This window comes from Desmodus rotundus, chromosome 12 (genome assembly GCF_022682495.2).
Source record: "Desmodus rotundus isolate HL8 chromosome 12, HLdesRot8A.1, whole genome shotgun sequence".
NCBI lineage: Eukaryota > Metazoa > Chordata > Mammalia > Chiroptera > Phyllostomidae > Desmodus > Desmodus rotundus.
Window position 1 is genome coordinate 30,083,504 of NC_071398.1, and position 26,220 is coordinate 30,109,723.

General features: G+C 43.1%; 1 protein-coding gene across 2 annotated transcripts in view; it reads right to left on the bottom strand.

The window, feature by feature from the left end:
* Positions 1-26,220, bottom strand: part of ZCCHC14 (zinc finger CCHC-type containing 14) — a 62,144-nt gene that overhangs the window by 4,785 nt on the left and 31,139 nt on the right. Inside the window, exons 3-12 of one of the 2 annotated variants that reach the window (XM_024556247.3) lie at positions 20,922-20,995; positions 11,122-11,193; positions 7,966-8,075; positions 6,669-6,763; positions 6,532-6,586; positions 5,184-5,463; positions 3,676-3,767; positions 3,201-3,328; positions 2,064-2,204; positions 513-1,979 (exon numbers count right to left, since the gene is read on the bottom strand). In XM_024556247.3, the coding sequence (XP_024412015.2) occupies positions 513-1,979; positions 2,064-2,204; positions 3,201-3,328; positions 3,676-3,767; positions 5,184-5,463; positions 6,532-6,586; positions 6,669-6,763; positions 7,966-8,075; positions 11,122-11,193; positions 20,922-20,995 (2,514 nt within the window). The remainder of the gene's footprint in view (positions 1-512; positions 1,980-2,063; positions 2,205-3,200; positions 3,329-3,675; positions 3,768-5,183; positions 5,464-6,531; positions 6,587-6,668; positions 6,764-7,965; positions 8,076-11,121; positions 11,194-20,921; positions 20,996-26,220) is intronic. The other variant, XM_053915434.1, reaches the window with a different exon arrangement.

The following is a 26,220-nucleotide window of genomic DNA, read 5'->3' on the forward strand; positions in this document are numbered from 1 at the left end:
ATGGCAGTGCAGTGAGGACGGTATCGTGCACCCACGTGCACACACCAACAGTCACAGGCACCCTGCAGGGGGGAGAATGGAGTGGGGACACTGACTTCCATCTGCAGCATCTGAATTTATGTGCTACACCCTAGGCTTTCAGTTAAAGGTTGGGGTGACATTAAATCACCCATACTTACTCCCCATTCACATGGGAAGAACAGACCAAGGAGCCATCAGGCCAGACCCCCTCTCCACAGCCAGCTCGTCACATTCTAGAATAAGGAGCAGGCTGAAATCATGAAGACAGTCTCAGAACCAAAGTAACCCTCCTTTTGGGAGCTCACAGCCTACCGAGAATTTCATGCTTTTTCAAAGAGCATTTGAAAAATTACTTTTTGCTTTTAAAAGAAGAACGTTTACTATTATTTTCATAAATAACCCTTTTCCTGCACCTCTCTGGATAGCGCTGCACTGCTAACTAGTGTAGCCAGTTTGCCTCCGGAGCTTCGACAGCCGCGGCCTGCCTTTACCTTGCCGATTGAAGTCCATGGACGGCTGCTTGCAGTCCTGAGCACGGTGACCGGTGGCCCCACAGTTGTAACATGAGAGGTTGCCGCTCTTTTTGTGACTGGAACCATTGCTACTGCCCACCAAGCCCTGGGCCTGGTACACACCAGCCGCCCCTGCCATGAAGCTCTGCATGGGAGGGACAGTGAAAGTGGACTGGTTGCCCAGCACAGGCTCGGTGGGCACGCTGCTGCCATAGGGTGAGGGCATGACTGGGAACGCACTGCTGCCATACTGCTGGGTGCCCACGTAGCCGCTGCCACACACGGGGCTGAAGGGTAGGAAGGGGAAGGGGAAGACGGACGGCCCCGAGAATGGGTGCTGGAAATAGTTGGCATAGCTGACAGTCAGGCCGCCAGAGCCGCAGCTCCCGCTGCATCCACAGGATGTGCACACGACGCAGCCAGGCGGCGGGCCGGGTGAGGGTTGCTGCGGTGCCGGTGGTTGCTGATGGTGGTGGTGGTGGTGGTGGTTCTGAGCAGAGGCAGGAATGTTCCCAGGGGAGCCACTGCCACTGCTGCTGCTGCTGCTGCTGTAGAAACTGCTTTCAGGTACTGAGGAGAGTGCAGGGCTGGAGCTGGGGGCGGGACAGCTGGGCACAGTGGCCATGTTTGGGAAGGATGGGGAAGCGTGGCTACTGGAGGAGGCAGTGTTGCTGTTCGCACAGAAGCTGCCCTGCAGGGGGCCCACGGGCACACTGCTCATTGCAGAGAAGGCAGCTTTGGTGTTGGCTGTGTACAGAGCAGTCCGAGGGTTTATTATTGCAGGGGGCACACTGATCTGCACGTTATTAGAACAGGTTTGCCCAGAAATGGCAGAATCCGCAGGGACAGATGAAGACATCAGAAGTTTCACTGGTGGCCGAGCCACATGGAAGACCGTGCTGGATGTCCCCATGGCAGCAGAGCTTGTCTCCACCACCAGGGCTGGCTGCTGGGCCGGCTTCATCACCCTGTCCAGTGCAGACGTGTGGACAACTTTGGTGCGAGGACCAAAGGACACGGTGGGTGACACGGAGCTGCTCTCAGTAAGTCCAGAGAGGACCTGCATGGGCTGATGGGGGGCAGACGTGGGTAACATGTCCATCATGGCATTGCCAAAGCTCTTGTCCACTTTGATGCCGCTTCTTGGTCCAGAGACTTTATTCCTTTCTTCTAGCGAGAGCAGTGAGTGCATAGAAGAAGAGAGGAGCTTCATGTCTGTGCCTCCCCTTTCCGATTTGTGCACAGAGTTCAGCATTCGGATGGGTGCGATGTGCGAGGCTGCAGTCATCATCTGAGGAGGCAGGGGGTGGTGGCCTGATGGGTTGGAGCTTGCCTCATTCTGCACGGGAAGAACCTGAGCCGTGGGTCTAGTGGAAGTTGAAGTGAAATGATTCAATAGCATGACAGGCTTCTCTTTATCGGGACCTTCCATGTGCATCTCCACACCTAGAGATGGAAACACAGAGGTCAGCACAGTCCCACAGGCCAGGGCAGAGGCAGCGCTGGGCCAGCCGTGCCAGGTATCCTTACGTCTGTCATTCTCCTCGGCACTGTCCGAGCTCTCTTCCCGGGCCTGCACCCCCATCGGGCTGGGCGAAGAGCTGGAGCACTCTGAGGAGCTGCCTTCCCGGGCCGTCTGATGAGGCGTCTGCTCCACTTCCACCCGCAGTGCTGCACAGGAGACACAGGTGACAGTCTGAAAGTGCCTCCCAAGTCCGTGTGCTACAGGACTCTGACAGGTATCCCTCCTCACCCACCTCCATGCACATCTATTACACACTGATTTTCTACATCAGACCCAAGAAGGCAGTATGATTATTTCCGTATTCAGACAGGGCTCTGACATTCTTAGAGAACCAACTGCCCAAGGTCAGGCAGCTGGTTATACAGCAGATGCAAACCATCTCAGCCAGTTGCTCAGATGCCTCCCTGTTCAAACACGAGGTAACAAGAAAAAAGGTTCCCAGATTAGCACAGTGCTGCAAAAGCAGTCATCCACAAACACCCCATTTCATGAGGTTGAGGGACATAAAGATCTTTTTAGTCAAATAACCACTTAAAAGATACACTGGCATTTTTTTCTTTCCTCCTTTACTGTTTTCTCTTGATATTTCTATTATATAAAGAAAACAACAGAGCAACTTATACGGGGGTCCTCAACTTTCTTCTGAGAGAGAGAGAGAGAGAGACAGAGAGACAGACAGACAGGCGGGAGGAGGAGGAGGATGGTGGTTGAAAAATCAGATCACTGGACTTCAAGTCCCCAGAGCAGGAAGGCTGGTGGTTAGGCATTAAGAAGAATTTCAAAACAGACCTGCTAGGCAATGACCGAAACATGACCTCTGTGCCCCATCTTGGGGAAGAGAGATGCTTTCATCTATTTTGTATAATTGCTGCTCTTCCCCTCTCATCATAGCAGTTTCTGGATCTAATTCTTTTACCCAAATAACTTCAGGTGAGTCACGAGTCTCCAGCTTCTAAGTGAAATGACCCTTCTAATTTCCTACGGTAGATTGCCAAAGCTAAAATAATTAATAGTAATTGTAAATACTAAAAAAAAGTATATGGCAAAAGGGTGTGTTATGAGGTCTAATGATTATCAAAAGGAACAGACTGCAGTCCGTGTGTCTGAGAGAGCAGCACTGTGCTAACCCAGCAATTGCACACCTGCAGCGTGGGTGCTCCGCACGTTCTGCACGGGCCCCACGTGGCTGGTGGGGGGCACTCGGGCCACTCCGCTACTGGTGACAGTGGGTGGGGCTGAGGGGTTCATGCACCGTTTCTCTGACTTCTCCCTGTGCAAGAAGAAAGCATGCAAACAGGTGAGGTTTCAATTCTGCTGAAAAACCTTCTCATGTATCACCAACTCTGCTTATGTACATCTATTCCACACAGAGGTGACTTTCATCATAATCGTTTCCAGGTGCAAAATGACACATTCTCACTTGTCAGGTTCACTGCAAAGGGCCTTACCTAGCAAACCAGAGCTACACTCCCAGAACTGTAAAAGCATTAAAGTTTGATAAGCAATCAAATGTAATCCAATCACTGACCGTAACAAAATCCCAAATCCTAGCATCTCTCTGTTCAGCATGTCAGAAACTAAAACGAGCAAATACTTCACAAACAACTTCACACTTACTTCTCCAGCTCCAGTTGAGTCTTGAGTTTTTTCTTTGCTCCCATGGTGAGGGATTCAAATTTATTTAGATCTTCTTCGGTAAGGCTCAGAAACTTCCATAGAAGAAACAAATTACAAAGTTACTGAGAATTAATTAGGATTCTAGAAACAAAGAACTTTGATTCTACCTCTAGGATATGTGAACAGATGAAACTTAACTAAATAATAAAAGACTTGGGAACACTTAAACATTTACTTGCTAAATGTTTTGGTATTCCTAGTTCAAAATACAGACATTCATTTTGCATCTAAGGGGCATAGGCACCTCACAATGGTTTGGTGAAGACAGGGTCCCCAAGGAAGGTCCATGATGTGTGGGCAGGTGATGAGAGTTGCAATTTAGGGAAGTGCCTCCTTCCTCCCTGGGACTCCCCCTCAAATGCAAGTATTTGTCCTCTTGCAGACAGGAGGACAGTTTAACAGCTCTTTTTCCCTGAAATCTGGGACAACGGCAACTTTGTCACTTGGCAAGTAATCCAGAAGAGTAGAGGAATCAGAACTAACCTGGCCTTACACTAAGTGAACAAATGATACTCTGCTCAAGATAGCCCATGACATCATTGATGACTGCAGCCCTTTTAGCTGATGCATCAGAGTAATCATGACCAAGGGTAGTAAACACTGTTGTTTTTAAGATCTATGAACCCTAAACTGAGACTACTGCAAATATACTTAAAATTTGTTTTTTTATTAGGCAGTAACAGCTGGATTTCTAAGTTCAGTTTTAGATTTTTGGACAAAGGAAATTTTTACCTAGATAAAAGTCACGAAGTCATTTTATCCAACAGGGGGAGCTCAGAGTTCAAACACTGCATACAAGTCTAACTTGGGTTATAGTGATACTAAAACTTCAGAATTTAACAGTGAACACATGCCCCTAATCAGAACATTCTATAAAAGATAATTTCTATGAAGGGCTGCTTGAAAGCCCTGAAATCCATCTATTCCTTTAGCTATATTATCCAAATCAAGCCAGATCATCAGAGAGCCACTTATTGGGACCAAAGTATTGGGGCCTCTCGTAGAACTGGCCTTCCTGAGCTGAGCCTCAGCCCATGCACAGGCCTACACCAAGGGGCATCTAGGATGGGGGTGGGGGTGTGGTCAGCAGAACTCACTATTTCTACCTATTGCAGGACTGATGGGAGACATAATGTCCTTCACATCACAGAGTACCTAACTGGTAAAGATCCCAAACTACCTAAAAAAGCTGTTTGTTTACAACCAATCCTGTTCCAGTTTTTCCTTCAGCTGCAGGCAGCCTTCAAATTCCATCCACTGCCAGCCTACAACAAGCATGCAGCACTTAGGGCGTGCATCTGTAGGTGTTAGATGTCAGGTATTGTCATTTCCACACCACATACAGTTTAGAAATCCAACTCAATTCCTCTAGGAATGAGGTCAGAAGAAAGACAGGTTACCTGAGAAAACAAGCAAATTCTACATTGCCTGCTTAATAGCCAACATACCTTCTCCATTGTGAGCTGTTTAAAGACAGGGTAGTATTTGTGCAAACGCAGTTTCCTCAGCCAATCTAAAATCCCATTTTGCTCCTGGGTCTGAGGAGTCTGCAGACTGGAAGGCATTAAGATGGCAGGCGAGGTGTCCATCTGGGTCCGGTAGGCCAGTGCTGAGCCCCCACCCCCTGCGTGGGAGCAGTGGGGCAAGGTGGCCGCACCAGCTGAGTGCTGCATGTGGTGCTGGGTGCCACTCTGAGAAGATGGGATGCCAGCCACTCCACAAACAGGCCTGTGAAGACAGTGGACAGGTGGTTTCAAAAGACCGCAGCCTCCCCTGAAGATCACGGTAAGAGGCATGCATGCACCAGCTTCCACATCCTGGAGTGCATCTGTGGTCACATCTACTACTAGCCTTGGAGCCCCTTCTGCCACTTCCCCACCCCACCCTCCACCCCCACACTGTAGGTTGATGTCTGAAGGTACATGTCATATACATGTATTTGTATGGTATCACTAAGAACACATGTATGCATGTGCTTAAGACTACGTGTGTCTGTGTATACATGTGTACGTGTGTGTTTGTGTGTGTGTATGTGTGATGACCAACTTCTGGCTAAGCTGTCTAGTTTCTTTCTGGTCCTTGTATCACAGGATGATACTCATAATCATACATTAAAATTGACTCCTGAATCTTTAGTACTCAATTAAAAAAAAGTAATCCTAGAAGCTGGAAGGAACACAAAACATCTACTTTCTTTCCTTACCCCTTTTACCCTAAACTACAAACCTATATGCCAGGCTAAGTGGTGTGCACTAAAGAAGAAAGTCAGCGAAGACAGCGCTTTCAGAGACCTCATTAACTACCTAGCTCTTCACACAACTGTGCGCTCACACGCACACTCTCTGTGATGTCAGCCCATTAGATCAGCTCTCGGACAGGCATGCAAGCTGTTTGTCACTTGAGCACTCCTCCAGTTGCCACCAGGCCTCACAAGAACAGAGGACCCTAGAGCAGCCCTCTGGCATCCTGCGCATACTCACATGCCTGGAGCTTGTAAAAATGAAGGTTCTCAGAAATCTGGTTCCCTAGGATGTACAGGGACCAGAAACTGGCACTTGCAACAGGGATCCTTGGGAATTCCAATTCCGGTGGCTCAGAGAACCATTTCTTTCTCTCTCTCTCTCTCTCTTTTTTTTTTTTGAGAAACTTTAAATTGGATTATCTCTGTGCAACTCCTCTCTCAACATTATTCAAGACTAAGATCAAGAATGACTTAACTCTGGAAACAATTATTTACACACAACCAGAAGTAACAATGTTATTCAAAAGGTGCTGGTTACATGGTAGAAGTCTCACCTTCCAGACACGCCCATCATGGTACCGACTTTAGAAAGGGAAAGGTTGCCAGGACCTGTGGGTGGAAATAAATGTCATAAAATTTACAGACAATAAAAATGTTCTTATTTTTATTTAATCACATTTTACAAACTCACTTGGACTTTGAAGCTGTTGGGTGGGAGATGAAGTGCTGAAAAATTTCTTAACATGGTCATTTTTCAGTACGTGAGAAGGTAATGAAGCCAAATACCTAAAAATTAAACAAAGGGGTTTATCTGCATTAAAATATTACCAAAAACTGATTGGGTAAAGAAATTTAAATTTTCAATTAAGAGAAATATATACTAGGTAAAAAGTAATAAACAGTAGTGCCTTCATCTATATTCATTCTGATTTAACTCAATTTAATTAGTATGATTCATATTATTTCCCATGCACCTTCTGTTACTTATACTGCATTAGGTCGTATGAATCAAGCCTTCACCAGCCCACTATGTGGTCAGTGAGCCGTAACATGAACGCAAACCACACCATCACAATCACTAGGAACTTGTAGCCACTGAGCTGCAACTGGGTCTCAGGTGCTGAGGTGTCAGTGCCCGATCTAGAGCCCAGGCAGCAGGCCTTCTCCCTGCACATTTATAAAACCCGTATGCCAGGAGAGTACCCAGGGTCCAGAAACACCTGGCTTAGGAGACTTTTTTATTAGGTCCTGGATCAGTCTTAACTTTCAACTACAGGGCAGAAATAGTTATCGGATATAATTTTATAAGACTGTCAAAATTACATGAAATGGTAGAATATACATTTTTTTATTGATTGATTTTAGAGAGAAGGGAAAGAAACATTGATACATTGTTTCATTTATTTTTTAAAATTTGATCTTTATTGTATTTTTTTCCATTACCATTTAGCACTTATACCTCTCTCCCCCAAGTAATCACCACACTATTTTCCATGCCCATAAGTCCTTTTTCCTTTTTGCTCAATCCCTCCACCCCTTAACCTCTTCCTACCAACTAGCTGTCATCTGCTCTCCATCTGTGAGTGTGTCGCCATTGTCCTGCTCATTTATGCATTCAATGGTTGCTTCCTGTATGTGCCCTGACCAGGGACTGAACCCACAACCCTGGTGTATCAGGACAACATTCCAACCAACTAAGCTGCCCAGTCAGGGCAAGTAGCACATACTTTGAAAGTCCTTTGCTCGTATCCCAAAATCACACCTACATTATTAAGAGACTTCAAATTCCCCATAACAGATGAAAATCCCCAGAAACAAAGTAGAATACGCAAATCATCGAGAGTAACATATAATGTCAAGAGCTCCTTAGATGAACAGGCAGCTCAGGTCTGGACCTGCCTGGCCCCGCCCACACTGCAGATGTCGCCTCTACTGTGCCACCAGCAGGGCTGCTCCCTATGGCCCTGGGGCAGGGTGAGGAGTGTTACCTCAGGTCCGCTTCCAGATCTATGTGGTTTCGCTCTACATAAAAGGAATCTGGGCCAGCTAAGCAAGGAATGAATTTCTCCAAATTTTCTTCAGGGTATAGCTGAGATAACTGAAAGAAATGTAAAGCACAGGAAGTATGTTAAAATTCATTTCATAAAACCAGAACTCTTTCATGTAAGAAAAACTTGGGCAGGTATTAGATGGTGACACCTGCTAGTATGATACAAAGTACCACTCTATTAGCTGCTCTGGGGTTCTACATCCACTTAGGATGTAGAAAGCCACAAAAAAACATAACACTCCCACCATAACATCAAGGAATCTTGATATTCTACACAGTCATACCTTTCCTTGAGCCCAGAGAGCTGAACTGTAAGGCCACCGTGTCCTGTCTTAGCTGTGACAGAGCACTAGGAGGAGGTGGCAGCCATGTAAGGAGGTAGAAGAGACTGGCCAAGATGGACACATTCCCACAGGCTGAGAGTGGGCCAGACATCTGTCAGCTAGGAGCCCCAGACACAAGGGGCCTGTACCCTCATTCCTGAGCTCTCTTTCACAGGCAGACTGGCAAGAGCCTCCACAGGTGGCACAGTTATGAGTTGGCTTCCCCTGGGGGTTAGGCAGGAAATCCCGTGCCTTTCCTTGGAGCCTTCACTCAATCCACAACAAAAGTCCTTAAACTGCTGCAGGCGGAGCAAGACTGCTCCTGCTCCCAGAGCCCAAGCAAAGACCCCAAGTTGCTAGGAATGAGGCAGAAGCAATACTATCCTGCCTCCTGCCTCTGGGGGTGCGGGCAGGACATCTTCCTGGCACCAGGCCACGGGCAAAGATACCCTGGCTTGGGAGTAGGTAAAAGCAAAACCCCACTAATCCCAAGGAAAGGGCCTACCTGGGTGGAGGTAGGCCCTTTCCTCGGGATTACCGAGGAATCCCTGTACCACCACAAAGCAGAGGTCAGCTGCTGCTGGGGAATGAAGAGAAAGGATGCTGAGAAAGCCCCTTGCGCCTGCGCCTAAGGCTGGACCAGAAGGAGGGAGATTCCCCACCCAAAGTCCATCACCAGGCAACAAGCAACAGCTGTCTCCTGAGGTGGTGGTGGTGGTGGTGGTGGTGGTGGTGGTGGTGGTGGTGGTGCGAGGGCAGCAGAGCAGTCAACAGAGTAGGGAGACCCCCCGCTCTGTGCCACAGTCACATAAGACTGCTGAAAGCTGAGTGTGGCGCAAGACCATTGAGAACCTTCGTATACTCTAGGACCCGCTCAAGGCCCAAGGTACCAGCAGCTCTTTGCTAGAGAAACTGGAAGCCTGTGGTACATGGATGGTAACCACGGTAACAACAAAACCCAAACCCAGCTCAACTCCTGACTGAAGCAACTCGAATACCCCACTGATGGCCTGACAGAGTGACAGCATGTCCTTAGTCTCTGTATTTTCGAAACATGATTTCTAACATTCAGTCAAAAATTGTAAGGCATACCCCAAGAAAAAGGAAGAAGAAAAAACCTACCAAGATAACCATCAGAACCAGACTCAAAACTAACTCAGATGCTAGAACCATCAAACAGGGATTTTAAAATAACTATGATTAACATAATAAAATATTTATTAAAAAAAAAGAACATCATGTATGAACAATTAGAAAATTTTGGCAGAGATGGGAAGTTTATTAAAAGACATGTCAAATAGAAGAGAGAGGGAAAAAAACAAATACAAAGAAAAAAAACAAGAAAACTATGGTATCAGAGATGAAGAATTCAGCAAATGTAACAGGCTCAGCAGCAGCCTGGGCTGAACTGAGGAGTGACATCAAACTGGAAGATGGGGCAACAGAAAGTATCCATATTGAAGCAGTGAAACAGTGAAATATGTAAGAAAAACAATAAGCACCCAGAAGCTGAGAATATCAAAGGTCCAAGTACATGTAACTAAAGTCCAGGAGAAGTACAAGTGAGTGGGGCACAGGAAGTATATAAAGAGATAATGGACAAGCATTTTCCAAAATTAATGAAAAGACAGCAAACCAGACCTCCAAGAGTGCCAGAGAACCCAAAGCTGGGTGAATACAAGTCACTGCAAACACCCAGACAAAAGACCAATGCAAGGTCAGAGTTCCCACCAGCATCAGGGAGTCCAGAGAACTTGTTTTTTTTCTTTCTAACAAAATGAGAGGACAGGCACAAAGGAGAGGAAATTTAGTGTTCTAAATGCTACAGAGAAAAAGTGAGATCCAGGGAGGGTCAGTGACCCCAGAGAGCATGGCACTGTGGTCTTCTTGTGTGCCTGACAGGCCAACTGGACAGGCAGAATCAAACCACCTTCTGTCCAAGCTTTTAAACCAGGGTCCACCAATGGGATTTTCTCTTACAGGATTACAGTCAAACCTTGGTTCTCAAACGCCTTGGTTCATGAACAATTCGGTTCTCGACCAAGCTGTTCGTGGAAAAACATCTTGCTTGTCTAAAAAACTTCGGGTCTTTATTCTCGACCCAACAACCCTTTCAGGCTGACACCAGTGTGATCAGTCACACATCTATCAGGTTACAAGGGAGATTCTGTTTTTGAACCAATCACTTCTTGAACAGTTTTCTGGAATGAATTAAGTTGAAGAACTGAGGTTTCACTGTATAGCCTTGATTTTATAATGAAAATGTAAGACTCACTTTGGAGACACTTCAGATACATGTAGGTAAGTACATATGTATGCATGTACATGTGTGTATGTAGGTAAAGAGGTGTTTATTTAGTAGTGGAAGCTTTTGTTCAAGTAGTATTTGTTGAATCAACCCTAAAATGAACAGGAAAATCCAACGTGTGAAACAGGTAAAGGTGGGACTAGGTGAGTCTCTCCCTCAGCCTCCGCTGAAGAGCAACCACACCAAACTGAACCAAACACCCTCAGTCATCTGTGCAGTCGCATCTTCTGCCTCAGCTCATTCTCAGCAACTGGGAGGGGTCCAGACTGGCATCGAGGACCGTGTGTTTACTGCCACACTCCATTAGACACAGACCTTGAACTTCCTGTGGACAGGCGCAAGTTCCAGGCACGCACTCACTATGCTAGCTGAAGGAAGCCGTCCACTGAAATCACTTGGCAGTATTACCAACCACAGGGAACCAGTGCCTTCTCATTTTTAGAAAAGCCCTTAATCACCTTACCTTTGAAATAAATTCAGTCACTTCAGAGGAAGATTTGGTTACGGATGTTACTGAAGAGTCAGACCACAAGACCTTGAAAACAAACAAACAAACAAACCTTAAGAACAGACACCACATACATAATCCTCAGCATGCTTGTCCAGGCATTCTCGCGGGCGTAGGTGTCTGGACACAACAGGCCCTAATGTACTGTGCGTCTTGTGAATGGAGCATTTACACATCCCTTGACTTGTTAGAGAAAAGAGCACTCACTCAGGTCCAAAACTTAACTTTGTCTTTCTTGCAATTACTCAAATATTGCCAAATTACTCAAGCGTGGACTCTAAGTTCTGTTCCTCAAAGTTCTAACAAGTCACTGACAACTACTCGTGATGCCCATTGTACATCGCCCTCAAGTGGACCTCCTCTTCTCAGGTCAGTGTGCATGACTGTGGATGCAAATCAGGACGTTACCAGAAATCAGCCCAGGCATCCACACAGCAAGCACTTGTATGTGGCCCCTGCCCTCGGGAAGCTCACAGAACTGGGGGCCCCATGGGAGTAAATCTGTAACAGGCCAGGGCATCAATACTAAACAGCAGAGAAAATCTTCCCTGGTGGGGCAGTGTAGGAAGAATTCGGGGAGAAAACATCAGAAGAAGGGCTTTCTGCAAGAAGTTCCACAACGCCTGGTATGCCAAAGACCTGACTATACATGTCTGTTTTCCCTTGCCTGTATGTATAAAATGGGTAGTTGTGTTTCATTTCTTCATAAATGTCAGTCTCCTCAAACAGACTATGCTCCCTGGGGGAGAGGGCCGGGTCTTTTCCTTCAGTTTTCTCTCCACGTGTCTCACCGTGTTTCGCCCTAAGGTGCTAGGTGAGCATGAGCGGAAGGGGGATGGCACCCATGAACATCATCAGAAGGCTTTTCTACAGGAGAAAAGCATGAGCTGAATTCAGATGGGCAAGTAGGAGGCCTGCTAAAGTAATGAGACAGCAAAGAGGACAGAATGCGATGACAGGGAGGGAGGGGCCAGAATAAGAAACGTTCAACCACGAAATAGGAACTTTACCCTAAAATCCAAAAGAAGCCACTGGACGGTTTCAAGTCAGGAAATAAAATAACCAAATATGCTGTATTTTATTACCAAAAAGAAAGCATTATATTTACACTGATTTAGAGCAAATACAGCCTGGAGATACCAAAAACGCCTTCTGCTCCCCCCACCTGTCCTCACTGTGTACACTGTGGGTCTCCTTTGTCCTGGAAAGACTGCCATCTACCCCTCTACCCTCTTATCTGCTGAAATCCACACAAGTCCCTTTCTATTTCAGTAGTGGTCACACCACACAAAGATTACTAAGGCATTTGTTTCAAGATCCCATCAAATACAAGCTACCCAAGGAAAAGGACCACCTTCATCTTTGAATTCCCAACACCTACAGGAATTCACCAATAAGGCAAGCACTGGCATTCTTTGAACAAACTTGCCTTGCCATCTAAAAACTACCTACACTAAAATGAAAACACCCAAACTGTTTTTGTCTAAAACAGTCAAATCTTACAACAACATTGTAAAGAAGTTTGGTGGTGGTAGGTGGGGGGCAAGCTGCTTCCCACATAACACAAGTAACATCTATGATTGAGGGTGAACACTTTTTAATCATTAGATGTGTGACTCAAAGCACTGTTGACATCTTCTGTGGTGTGGAAAATTTATCTTTTCCTTACGATAATAATGTTCTAGTTTGAACCTTTTCTCTTTCCTTCCACATTTGCATCCCATGAGTGCGTCCTAACTCAACTAAAACATGAAACCCAATGCCCAGAGAGTATGGGCAGCATGCACAGACCACTTTATATTGAATCGACAACCTTCATCCCCAACAATTATGTACTTTAAGTAAGTACAATTATCATAGGTTGTCTGCTACTGATATGTTTTTCTTTTACTTCCAAATGGAGCTGATACTTCAGCTGAAGGCAGACAGGAAGCCAAGGCCTGGAAACAAGAGCTCAGCCCCAGGCTGGGTTCAACACTACTGTGCTCTGCAGATGAAGCAGTACTATTTCACGCTCACATCCTCTGCCTCGTCTGCCAGCCCACGCCCCTGGACCAGATGATGGGACAGGCCACAGAGGGGCATGGATGCAAGAGAAAAGCCCTACGTCACGCCACGTGCTACAGAGACACATGCCCTGTCAAATCTTAAGTGGCACAAGTTATAATCAACCCCATTACTTTATGTACCGAGAAAACATGTTGCCAATCAAGTTATGGCACATTATTTTCCTACCACTTAATCAAAGAGCTACTTGGCCTTACTGAGACAGGTCTAACACATCCTAAGCATACACAAAAAGCAAAATATGCACAAAATAGCTACATACTTAGGATCTCTTCACACTTAAGAGTATAATTCTGACTGACTTTTCACCTCAATTGTTTTTCCACACAGCATCACATTCCAAAGCATGTGGAGTGACATTTCCTTCACCCTACATGAGAATCCGCCAGCCAGAAGCCCCTTCGCACTGCTCATGCCACACCCTAAGGCGAGCGGGAGACTCAGTGCCACCACACCCCACTGCCAGGCTTCTGAGAATCCCAAACCAACCACGAAGATGGGCAAAGCAGTCACACAGGATATGGCAGCCTGAAGGAAGCACAGACCGTGCATAGAGAAGAAAACTTCAGGAGTAAAACCATCCTTATTATTCTCAGGGAACTAAGAAAGCATAACCAAGAACAAGATGTTATGATAAAAGAGTTGTCACAGAACAATTAGTCTTTGAAATTAGAAACAGGATAGCAAAAGTGAAATAAATTCAACTGAAAAGATGAAAGATGTGGTAATCTTTCATAAAGTAGATCAAAAAAGAAAAAAATCAAAGGGGAAGAATATAAAGGGGAAAAAGACAACACCAAAAAACCTAGAGACCATTCTTGAGGCCCAATATGCAGATAACAGAGTTCCAAAACAAGAAAACAGAAAAAGGGGGCAGAGGAAATAAAAAAGACTGCTTCAGGGAAAAGTACCCAAATTAATGGATGTGAGTTTTTAGATTAAAGGGCCCACTGTATCTCAGCATATGATGACTACAGGCCTACACCCAAGCACGTCTCCAAGAAATGAACAAACACCTGGGACTAAGAAAGTTCTGAAAACTGCTAGAGACTGCAAAACAGGTCGGAATGCAGGATCAGGAACCAAAATAGACTTCTGATTCCCAACGGCAACACTGCAAGAGAGTCAATAAGCAGTGCTTCCAAAGTCCTAAGGAAAAAGACGCCCAATTTAGAACTGTATTCTCAATGTCAGGATGAACAGCTAAAGGCACTTCCAGACATGAAACGTCTCATACACTGACTGCAGCTCCCTTTCTAAGAAACAACCATATTAACTACTAAACCAAGACTAACTTAAGACAAAAGATGACCTATGACCCAAGAACATGGGACCAGAGCTGGGAGGGAGGAAGGAACCTCCAGGTGATGATGAAAAGGGACCCCATGATGAGAACTGCGTACAGGGCTCAGGGCTGAGGAACTTGAGTCCAGGTCGGAAAAGAGTCACAGCTCCAAGACGAAACCAATGGGAGACTGGATACATCTCAATGAGGGGAGCTGTAGACACCTAGGGAAAACCTTAGGGGTGAAGCCTTTTTGTAAGCACTTGCCCCTGAGCAAAAAAACAAAAAACAAAAAAACAAAAAACAAAAAAACAAAAAACAAGCAAAACGAGACACATAACTCCAGGGAAAACATAACGTTGGAATGAAAAAGTACTAAGCACACATCAGATGGCTCCAGTACCAACAACCTTCACATAGTCACACTAATTGTGACACAACCACTGAGGCACATATCAAAAGAAACAGTTCCCTGCGACTCCAGGCAGTGTATGCACAATTACTGGACTCTTGAAACTGTGTGTGTGTATCCAAAGAAACCAGCAACTAAATTTAAATAATAGTCACCAAGTGTCACCCTTTGCTAAGTGATAAAATATCCTGAGCAATTAAGACTGTTTAGAGATGAAAAATTAAATTTTAAAGAAAAGATAAAGCACTATAATAGATACAATGGCTAGGTTCTTAAGGAAGAATGGCATAAAAAGAATGCTTTTCAATTCACAGTGTTCTATAGTTCCTCTTAAGTCAATAAAGCTCTACAATCTAGTAGGTGCTTCAAGGGTTTGGGTAGCCTTTTGATGTTTTTTTCCTCCCTTTCCTTCACATGTAATAAGTAAAGAAAATGTTTTAAAAACGTTTTTTAATTATTCTCGTTTCTCAATTGTGATTTTGGAAAATCTGGTAACATTTGGACATTTCACACATACATAATTACATACTGATTTTATTCTGTCACTTGCTTCCTATATACTGATTTGGTTTCCTCAGTAACTAGTAACTAGCAATTACAACTTCAGCAAAAACAAAACCATCTCCATGGAAAAGAACATGGAAACGAACATGGAAAAGAACAGAAAACTCAAAATTCCTATCTGTAGTACATAAGTGTATTTTGAAATCATCTTGATCTGGCATTAGGTCTTCCTATAAAAGAGTAACCTTTAATTTGTATCCTGGAAAACAATGATCCATAAAAATTAAAACTACAGATAAACAAGGCTGAGAAAATTGGCGGGGCAGAGAGTCATTGATTTGCCCCTGAATGAAGGCTTTCAGAAAAAATATTTCACTGAGTCCTTCCATATTGTTAGCAACGAACTGCCACATCTCATTGAGGTTGGCAGACACTCCTAATAAGAATTTTTTTATTGTTCTGGTCACAGAATAATAGCTGTTTATTTCCATATACAAACGACTCTTTAATCTTGATTAATTACGGTTCTGTGGACAAAAGGCAGGTAATTCTTTTTTAAAAATTTTATTAACTTAGAACTGATATCAAACTGTACATACGAGGTCTGTCCAGAAAAAGTCTACCCATCATTAATGTAAGAACAGTTTGTGCCACATTGATGTAACCTGGCAGCCAAGGAAAGTGGACTGGAATGAGCATGTATGAACAATGACAACTTCACTGTACTAGTCAGTGGGGGTGGCAGATGCCACTGAGTGAGCGTATGTACTGTGTGGCTGTCACATTCAAAATGACCGAGTGAGTTGAGCAATGAATCTGCACCAAACTTTGTGTTAAGGGTGAACATTCCCCCACAGAAACTACTGGAATGATTCAGAAGGCTGCAGCTAAAGGCAACTGGTGATTGGCAGCTTCCCCACAACAACGTGCCCACTCATGCATCATGTCCTGTAAAGAGTTTTTTGATAAAACATCCAATCACCTAGGTGCCTCAGTCCCCCTAGAGCCCTGACTTGGTGCCCTGCAACTTCTGGCTTTTCCCAAAACTAAAATCACCTCTGAAAGGGAAGAGATTTCATACCATCGAGGAGATTCAGGAAAATATGATGGGGCAACTGACGGCAATTGGAGTAAGTGTGTGAGGTCCCAAGGTGCCCACTCTGAAGGAGACTGAGGCATCATTGTTCTATGTACAGTGCTTCTTGTATCCTGTGTCTTCTTCAATAAATGTCTCCATTTTTCATAGTACATGGCTGGATACCTTCTGGACAAATCTTGTATTTTAAGGGCACGATTTGATGTTTCAACATGTTTATACCCATTATGAAACTATCACTCCAATCAACATAATGAACGTATCCTTCACCCTTAAATTTTCCTCCTGCCCTTCCCTAGGAAGCCCTGATCTGCTTTCTGCCACTGATTGCATTTTCTAGAATTGTATGTAAATGAAGCTTTTTAAATTTTTTTTGGCAGGGGTGAGGGGACCCTGGTTCCTTTCACACAGCATAACTGAGTTTCACCTGTGTTAGTGAGTGTATGGACATCTCACTGCTGTTCACTCTGAGCAGCGCTCCCCTGTGTGAGTATGACGCCATGGTCTGTTTCCCCGTTCTCCTGTGGAGGGTGCTCGGGGTGTTACAAGTAAGGGTGTTATGAACGTTCATGCACAAGTCTTTGTATGAACATATGCTTTCATTTCCTTTGGGTAAATACCTAGGAGTGGAACTGATGAGTCGTATTTTAGGGATATGTTTAACTTTAAAGAAAACTATCGAACTGTTTTCCAAAGTACTTGTACCATTTTACATCCCCGCCAGTAGTGTAGGAGAGTTCCAGTTCTTCCACATACCTGCCAACACTTGGTATGGTGAGTCTTTTTAATTGTAACCATTCTAATGGGCATCTAGTATTATCTCACTGTGGTTTTAATGGGTATTTTCCTAACGACTAATGATGCTAAACATCTGTTCATGTGTGCTCTTTGACATCCATACATCTTCCTTGGCGAAGTACCTGTTCAAATCATCAGCTCATTTTTTATTGGGTTTTCTTATTGAGTTTGATAGTTCTTTATGTACTTTGAATACAAATCATTTATCAGATATGTAATTTGCAATTGTTTTCTCCTAATCCATGCCTTGTCTATTCACTTTCTTAATAGCACCTTTCGAAGAGCAAGTTTTAAATTTTGATCAAGTCTAATATATTTATTTTGTATCTTATGGATATTTTTGGTACTGTATCCAAAAAACCTTTGCCTCATTTAAGTCACAAGGTTTTCTCCTATGCTTTCTTCCAGAACTTTTATAACTTTAGGTTCTACTTTTAAGTCTAAAATCAATTTTAAGTTAATTTCTGTATAAGAGGTGAGATTTGGTTAAGGTTCATTTTTTTTGTATATGAGTATCTGTTCCAAAGCCATTTGTTGAAAAAATCCTCTTTATTGAGCTGCCTTTATACTTTTGTCAAAAATCAATGGACCATTTGCATTTGAGTCTAATTCTGGACTGTTTTGTTCTGATCGATGCCTTTCAGCAACACCACCGTGTCAGGGTTCCTGCAGTGTAACAGGAAGTCTTAAAACCTTCAGGAAGTGTGAGTCTTCCAACTTTTTTCTTCTTTTCCAAATTGTTTTGACTACTCTATAATTCTTTCTACATAAGTTTTAGAATCAACTTGATTTCTAAAGCAGAAAAATCCTACCGGGACTTATTCTTGTGGGGCCATTAAAATGACGGAAAGTTTAAAGATGCATTGCCTTCTCCTCGTATAATCTGATGGCAGCTCGCTAGAGTGACTGCAGTGAAACAGCAGGAGCTGTAAAACCACACGGTGGTTCCACTTTTCCTCCATGTGAAAAATACATACCTGCATCCCATAAGCAGCTGCTTATTTAAGAATAGAAGACTTTAACTCACCAGGCACACACACAGTTTAAGCAGCACAAATTAACAGTGTGTTTTATAAATAAGATAATTTTTTAAAATGCTGATTATTTTTCCTTTGTGCCATGAATACCATCCAACAAATGCAGTTTGGACTGTATATTCCTTTGGGCACATCAAGTTCGCACCTCAAAAGAACCGACAGCTGGATTGCTGGGTAGTGAAGGACACTTTCCTGAACACGAGAATACTTTTAAAATCAGTCATCACATCAGGAAAAGTCAGCTTTTCAGACACTGCAGCTTAATCACTGGGGTAAAAACATCTTAAATCGAACATCTAACCCCATGTAATAGTTATCAATGTCAACACTAAGCAAGAGTCCCTGGTCTAGTGCAGTAACCTCAGAGCTGGGCATGGCCTACAGGCCAACAGCTCTAGGCCCCTTCAGAGCTGGCCAGCTAGCTTTCAGAGGACTCTGGCACAGGCCCCATCCCCGCCAGTCTGCTGCTGTCTCTTTCTCCTGATCATAATCCCCTCCTCGGAGGAGAAGCCATGAGAGGCCAAGTGTCTATTTTGCTAAAGCTCATTTTTTAGCGAGCAGCTGCAGGCGATTGTGTTGTATACAGTTTCTGCATCTCACACCGCATAAGCCCGATTCCCTGCCACAAGTAACAGGACTGAAGATGGGGGTGAATCAAAGCCCAGATGATCAGACAGACTGTGAGTGGGGCCAGCCACCCCAGAGATGCTCAACGCTCAGCAGTCTCCCGATGGTAGCCCCTGTAGAGGCAGATGGTAAGTTCTGCCAAGGGCCCTTCAGGGAAAACCTGATGGCCAAAGGCAGAGAGCAGAGGGGAAGGGACAGCATGTCCAGGTCTGGAGACTTCCTGGGCTCCCAATGCCTACTAGGCCTGGAAGATGCTGGGATTCCGAGGTTCTCTGGGTGCTAAGTCTCAAGTGCTAGTTGCAAGCCTTAACAATCTCCAAAACCTAACTTAAGTCTTTCCCGTATATTTTGAAAAGTCATCTATAGCTTAACAACTGATTCTCACAATGCAGTACCTCCCAGATCAAAGGAAGATTTTATCTTTTTAGTGGAAAAAGTGTCTAAAGTATTTTGAATTAGCTACACTCTGAAAAACTAGTAAACTTCACATAGTATACAAACTACTGTATTTTGCCGGGTATAATGTGCAGTTTCTTGCCCAAATTTTTGAGGGAAAAATAATGGTGTGCATTATACATGGGTAGTACCTGAAATACCTTGTATATATTCTTGTGTCTTATAATTATGTGTTACATAAAATGTCTTGTACCATACTATGTTAAAAAGTAAATGCTAAAATTCCTTTATAATACAAAGAACAAGTATCTACATATAAATAAAAAGTTGAATTAAAAATTAAAACAAAAGACTTTTTTCCTGAAAGTTTGGGCCAAAAATATGGGTGTGCATTATAGACAGAACACATTATACACGGCAAAATATGGCAGATGCTCACTAGTAAACTGCACTTAGTATACATACTAGATACTAAGCAGAAGCTTTCACTCCTGGGAACATTCCACAATAATGTGGGAAGCAGATTTTCCTTAACAATCAGTATTCAGGTGCATGGTTAAAGGAGACGCTCACACAATACTGCTGGGCAAGTAACAGAAATTCATTTCCCAGCCTCTTCCATAGCTAAGTGGGACCAAGAAACTAAGTCATGGTCAACAAAACATAAGAAGAATCAAGTAGCTACTTTTAAGAATGTTCCTTAAAGAAAGACAAAACCTTTCCCCTGCTCTTCATGCTGTATCTTGCTATGTGGAATGAAAATGTGAGGACAGCAGCCCTAGCCGCCATCCTGGGCCAAGAGGCTAAGGTTCACCTCCTAGGGATATCCAAGCAGTCAGCTGGAGGAAACCTGGACCCTAGGAATTTTCAAGAGCATAACTGCAATACCAGCACCAGGCCACCTCCCTGTTGTTTCAGACATTGTCACTGAGGGTCTCTAACCCTAATATACATTGCGTCGCAATTTTTAAGATTCTCTACTTCAGCCAACTTAGGTAACCAACTACCAGCAGCTGAGCATATCAGTCTACAGAATGTTCACCATACAGACCAAGAAGCATTTGCTATCTGGTGGGTACAGAAGAACAGCTTTTGTTTGCAGGCTTCTACTGTTTCCAGACCTTATGCTGAGTGCTCTGAAGGGGCTGTCTCCTTTAATTCTCCCCAAAGCCCCTCCTCCTTTACTGACTGGAGGTGTTGGGGCACAGATGTTCAGCATTGTCCTCAGTCACATGGCCAACAGGGACAGAACTTGACTGTTAATGCCAGGCAGTTCTAGAGTCCAGGCCCCTCCCCCTCATGGAAGCCACTGAGGTCATAGAGTGAGCACCCTGTGGGCCGGAAGCCCAACAAGCCCCATCCTGGAGGTGGCCCACCCACGGGCTGAGTCCCAGCTTTCTCTCTCCCACAGCACTGACAGTGCTTTGCAAAAAGGCCCATCTTTTATTTAGATAAATAAAAGTATCAATTCATGGTAAATGTTTCTTTCCTATCCCTTAGAGGAGAAAAGGGGAAAAAAACTTAGCATCTTACCTCAAAGGAACATTCAACATTTCTTTCATTTTTTTTGTGTGATAATCCCTTCAGGTCTATCTTTTCAACACTCACTGCAAAAAGTAAAAAAAAAAAAAAAAAAAAAAAAAGAAACACACAAAAACAACAAACAACAAACAAAATTATAAAAATGAAATAAAATCTTGAGGTACATATTATTTTATTTAGCATTTGATATTTTAGCAATTTTCAAAATAAGGCTCTCAATGCCCAATGCTGCTCAGTCTCTTCTGCGGTGTGTTCACCTGGAATGAGAAACTCAAGAGGAAGGCAAAAAGCTGTCACGCTGAGGAATGGAGGGTGAATTTAAAAGTAAAGCAAGAAAAACAGGGAAAAAATAAATAGAAATTATAGAAAAGGAAGAAAACAGTGCTTGGAAAGAGAACATAAGTTTATTTGAATGCACAAGAGTATGAATATTAATTATAACGAAGATTAGTTATGATCTGTTCCAATTTCTGAAAAACTAACGCTCAATGTTTTCCACTGTTATTGTTTTAGACAGAGCTGCCCAGAGCCTCTCATTGAATCTTCTTGTCAACAGAGCGCGGTCTCATCCTTCTCTGACAGGGCACGCCTAGAGGTGCACAGGGCGGCAGGTACAGAAGGAACAGTGAAGATTCCTAGTGCTGCCTCTAAAGAACATACACATTGAGGATTGTCAGGGACTGGCTGCACAGACAGACAATGACAAAAAAGACAAACCACCATTAACAGAGAGTTCTAAAGTCATCAGTGTCTTCATACCACCCTTTTCACATATGTGAGAACATTCTTTTCTGCTCAGAAATGTAATGATACATTAAACTCACCTTCCCCCATTGATTTTTACTCTTTTTAGAGGATATCTGGCAGTGCTCTGTGAGGATTTACATAGATCTTTCAACCCAACTGTCCAATATGAAATACTCAACTTATCAGAACTATTGTTACAATTCCTACAGATGCCTGATCTCCTGGCCTGCCACACCAATGTTTCCAAAGTATTCTCCAAGGAACACCAGTTGTGTAAGATGTTCAGGGCCATCCCTGAACACCTTCATAATCAAAAAGTTTGGAGGAAAAATCTGAAAAGCTCCTTGTAGACTGTCTATGTACATCTGCAAATTAAAGGCTCTGAGAAGCCACACAACAAATAAATCTTTTTGTTAACAACAATTCCCCAGTTACTTGGGGCCACAGAACTCTTTCTTCCCTATACATATGAACACCCCAGAGAAAATGAACTGCTCTGTGTAACATGCTTTGGGGGAGGTTCTAACCCTGTACTGCCCAATACTGCAGCCACTAACCACATGTGACCATGTAAATTTGTATTAATTTCAACTGAACAAAATTAAAATCTAATTCTTCAGCTGCACTAACCACATTCTAAGTGGTCAACAGCTATGTGTGGCTAGTGGCCACCACACCAGACATACAGACACAGAACATTCAGTCATCAGACAGTTCTACTGGACAGTGCTGTTCTAAGCCAGGGGCTGACAAACTGCAGGCTGCCCTCCGCCTGTGGGTATAAATGGTTTTATTGGCACAAAGCCATGCCATTTGCTCACATACCGTCAATGGCTGCTTTCCACCCCCAAAAGCTGAGCCGCTGTATGCCTCCCAAGGCCAAAAATATTTACTATCTGGATCTTTGCAGAAAAAAATTTGCCAGGCTCCGCTCTAAACCAACAATTGTTCATTCACCAACATGTCTTATGAAGTTCCTGCTATGGACCAGGTCTCATTCTAGTGGCTGGGAATACAGCAGTGAACAAGACAGGTGGTGGTTGTGCTCATACAGGTTACAATCTGAAGGGGGAAAGACCCTTTGCTTGCTAAATTACTCTCTTGTAAACTTTCCTAATCTTGTCTAGTTGCATCAGGGTTCATATGCATCTTGGGAGACACTAGAACCCATTTGGTTTAGAGTATTTTAAGTTTAAAATAGCACCTTACAGGAAGGAATTCTCTAAAAAATAAGAATGTTTCCTTTCTGGCAAAACAAAACACTACATTTAGAACTTGTACACCTTATTTTCACTCAAACTACTCACTGTTCCTGTTTGACTTCCTCAGTCAGACCGTCAGCAAATAAACAGCTCTTATATTTTCCCAGCCAGTATTTTAAAAAACTTAACCCGCAATGACATCGCTCTAATCCAGATCTTTAACTTTTTAAACAATAGAGTATACAAAGTCAATGAATACAGAAAAATGTAGTCAGCATTTCCCCTGGCCACAGAATACCAATGTGTACCTAAATGTCCCAGAACTAAATAATATTAGGATTTATAGGGGGGAAAAAACCCAAACACAAAACCCTCATCTGGACTGAAAGCAGGAAGTGACTCATATCTGAACAGCAAAATGTGAAAAGCAGATGAACGTTATTCAGCTGTTTTGAAATAAAAGAGGCATCTCAACTCCAGGACTAAAATGTTTGTGAGAACTCTTCAAAGAAATCATCAGACCAACCAACATGGTGCTCTGTATCAGCTCTGTATGTATGAGGAGCTGCTGCAGTAGCTTTAGCCACCTGGGCAGCCCTGGACCAAATAAATGGTTTAAAAGTTCTGTTACAGTGAAATTCTCTCCGTGCTGCCCTCCCCTAAAACGACACACGCTATTATACAGGGCTCTGAAAATGGGAGAAGGGGAGCCTGCTGGAGTGGAAAGGCAGGAAGGCACCTGCCGAATGATTTTCTGTAGCAGATTATCAGCAGTGACCATGGCCGATGTGGGAGGGCAGGGTTATGAGATACCTAATTAAGTTTCAGAGATGTTTAAGCATGTTCTCAATTTTGGAGCTATATTAAAGACCACAATTATAAAAAACAAAACCATGAAAAAACGCTTGTGATATCAACGGAAAGATTAAAAATTGTATGTGAAACATGATTATAATTGTTTAAAATGTAAAAGAAAAACAGACTAAAAATAAATCATCAAAAATAACAGCAATGAGCTCTGACAGGTGTGGCTAGTTGGTTGAGTGTCCTGCAAAGCCAAAGGTTGCCAGTTGGATTCCTGGTCTGGGCTATGCCTGGGTTGTGGTCTGGTTCCAGGTTAGGGGGCATGTGAGGGGCAATAGATTGATGTTTCTCTTACATATTGAGTTTCTCTCCCTCTCTTTCTCCCTCCCTTCCTCTCCTCCAAAAATAAATAAATAAATCTCTTAAAAAAATAATTTCAATGATAGGAATAACTTTGATTGGTGGTAAAATTATAGGTAGCTTTCCCTCCCAAATTTCTATAATGTAATTTCATAATGTTACAGTGTATATCTATATGCATACAAATACCTACTTATAATCTGTTTAAAGTCTACTGGTAGATAAAATGACCCCCCTTTCCTTCTCACCTCCCTGGTCAGTCCTGCAGACTGTCATCTACGACCACACAGTAGTCCCACTACCTTCTGGAGTACAAGCAAACGTGCACATTTTAAGGGCTAGAGAATCAGTCCATCACCTGAAGGGACAGAACAGAGTGAAAGGTGACTGACTGTAAAGACAGGATTTGCATCGACTGAAAAGACTCAAGACTGAGAGGGCACACTTCTATGTGCCCGGAGATGGGACAGTCACGCCAGGAGCAGCGCTCTAAAAAGCGGACTGGGAAGGACTGGAGCGTCCATCGGGGGAGAAACTTGGGGCGCGGGAGAAGTGGGGCTGGGGTCTCGACTGTGTAGAAGCACATCTTTGTAAGACAGATGGAGCTGGAACAAAGGGGTGTGAGGCTAGACCATGTGGAAATGAGAAAGAAAAGGATGATTTGCTTTTTCCTTTTTAAAATTTTGTTTGTTCAAACTTTTCTTCTTTACTTCATTCAAGATGCACACTAGAAATTCTCAGATCTTATAAGATAGATCACATATCCTTTAATAAAGTGTATAATTGAATTAAACTTTTAAATAATTGAATAACTAATTTTAAAAACCAATACACTAATGTAACTGCAATAATAGGGAGGGAAATTTGAGTAAAGAGAAAGTACAGATGTGTCATAAAAAAAGCCCAGGCAAGCAACTGAAAGACCTGAAGCAGGACCAAGCAACCAAATGGGGATGGGGGCTGGCAAAAAAGTCACAAATGACCTGGGATGGTGACCAAGAGACCACAAAGCCAGCAGGTGCCAAAGCCAGGACCAGGAACACATTCTCTTCATTTCAGCCCAGGGAGCTTGTGGATAAAACTGCCACAGCCTAAGGGCCACTTCTGCTACCAAGCATCTTCAAATGATTGATAAGAGCCAACTGTCACATCAGTACTTAAGACACCTATTGCTAATGGCTTTAATATGTTCAAGAATGAAACACTCTTTTGAAATATTTTCCCTTTCTAAATTTTTCTAGAAAAAACTGGGTAGTTGGTAGTTTTCTGCCAAATATGTTTTTTACTTGATTTCGATGTATCATTATTAAATAGTTTAATTCCATATGCCCAATAACAAGAAACCACTTCAAAAATTACTAAAACTACACTAAATCATAATACAGGTATTATTGATAATTGAGGAAAAAAATGAAAAAAAAATTTTCTAGCACACTCTCCTTCTCCTAAGTTCTATACAGTAGAACTCAAGTCTTCATACTTGAAATAAAGAAACTAAATCAGAATAATATTTCAAATGCTTCATTTTAAAATTTTATTAGTGAAATGTAGTTTTCATTTCAAAATTGAAAAATATTCTTTAAAAAAGTCACAGCTCAATAACAATGTTTCTAAAATACCAACATAACTTTCTCACTTTCATTTACTTGCCTGTGTTAATGGTGATAATTTTTAAAAGCATTGCTTCTTTCAGCTATTCTTAAAATGTGAACATTCACTACTATACTGATTAAGTTGATCCTTTAATATATCTTTTTAGGATATATATCATGTTATATTTAAGAACTCTATCATATTTTCTTTGTTTTTTAATCATCTAGCTACCTTGCCTTATTTGATTTGTTAGTTCTCCAGAAGTAGAGATAGAAACAAAAGTAGTGCATAACTGAGAAAAAACAGCACTGGTACAAGATATTTCTAAAGTAGCAAACACAGGAAAGAACACACATTTTCCATCTGAGTGCTTAGTGATAAGATAGTTGAATTTTGGAGCCTGAGGAATTTCACTGATTTATGTATCAGGGACAGATATTTTCTTCAGCATTAGTATACGTTCAGCACAGTACCAGCTATGTAGTAGAAACAGTACAGAGTTCAAAGTGGTAATGCTTGAGAGCTAGACCTCAAAGGGAAAGGCCCACTTGGGCAGAGCAACATGGTGACCCAGGCCCACGTAT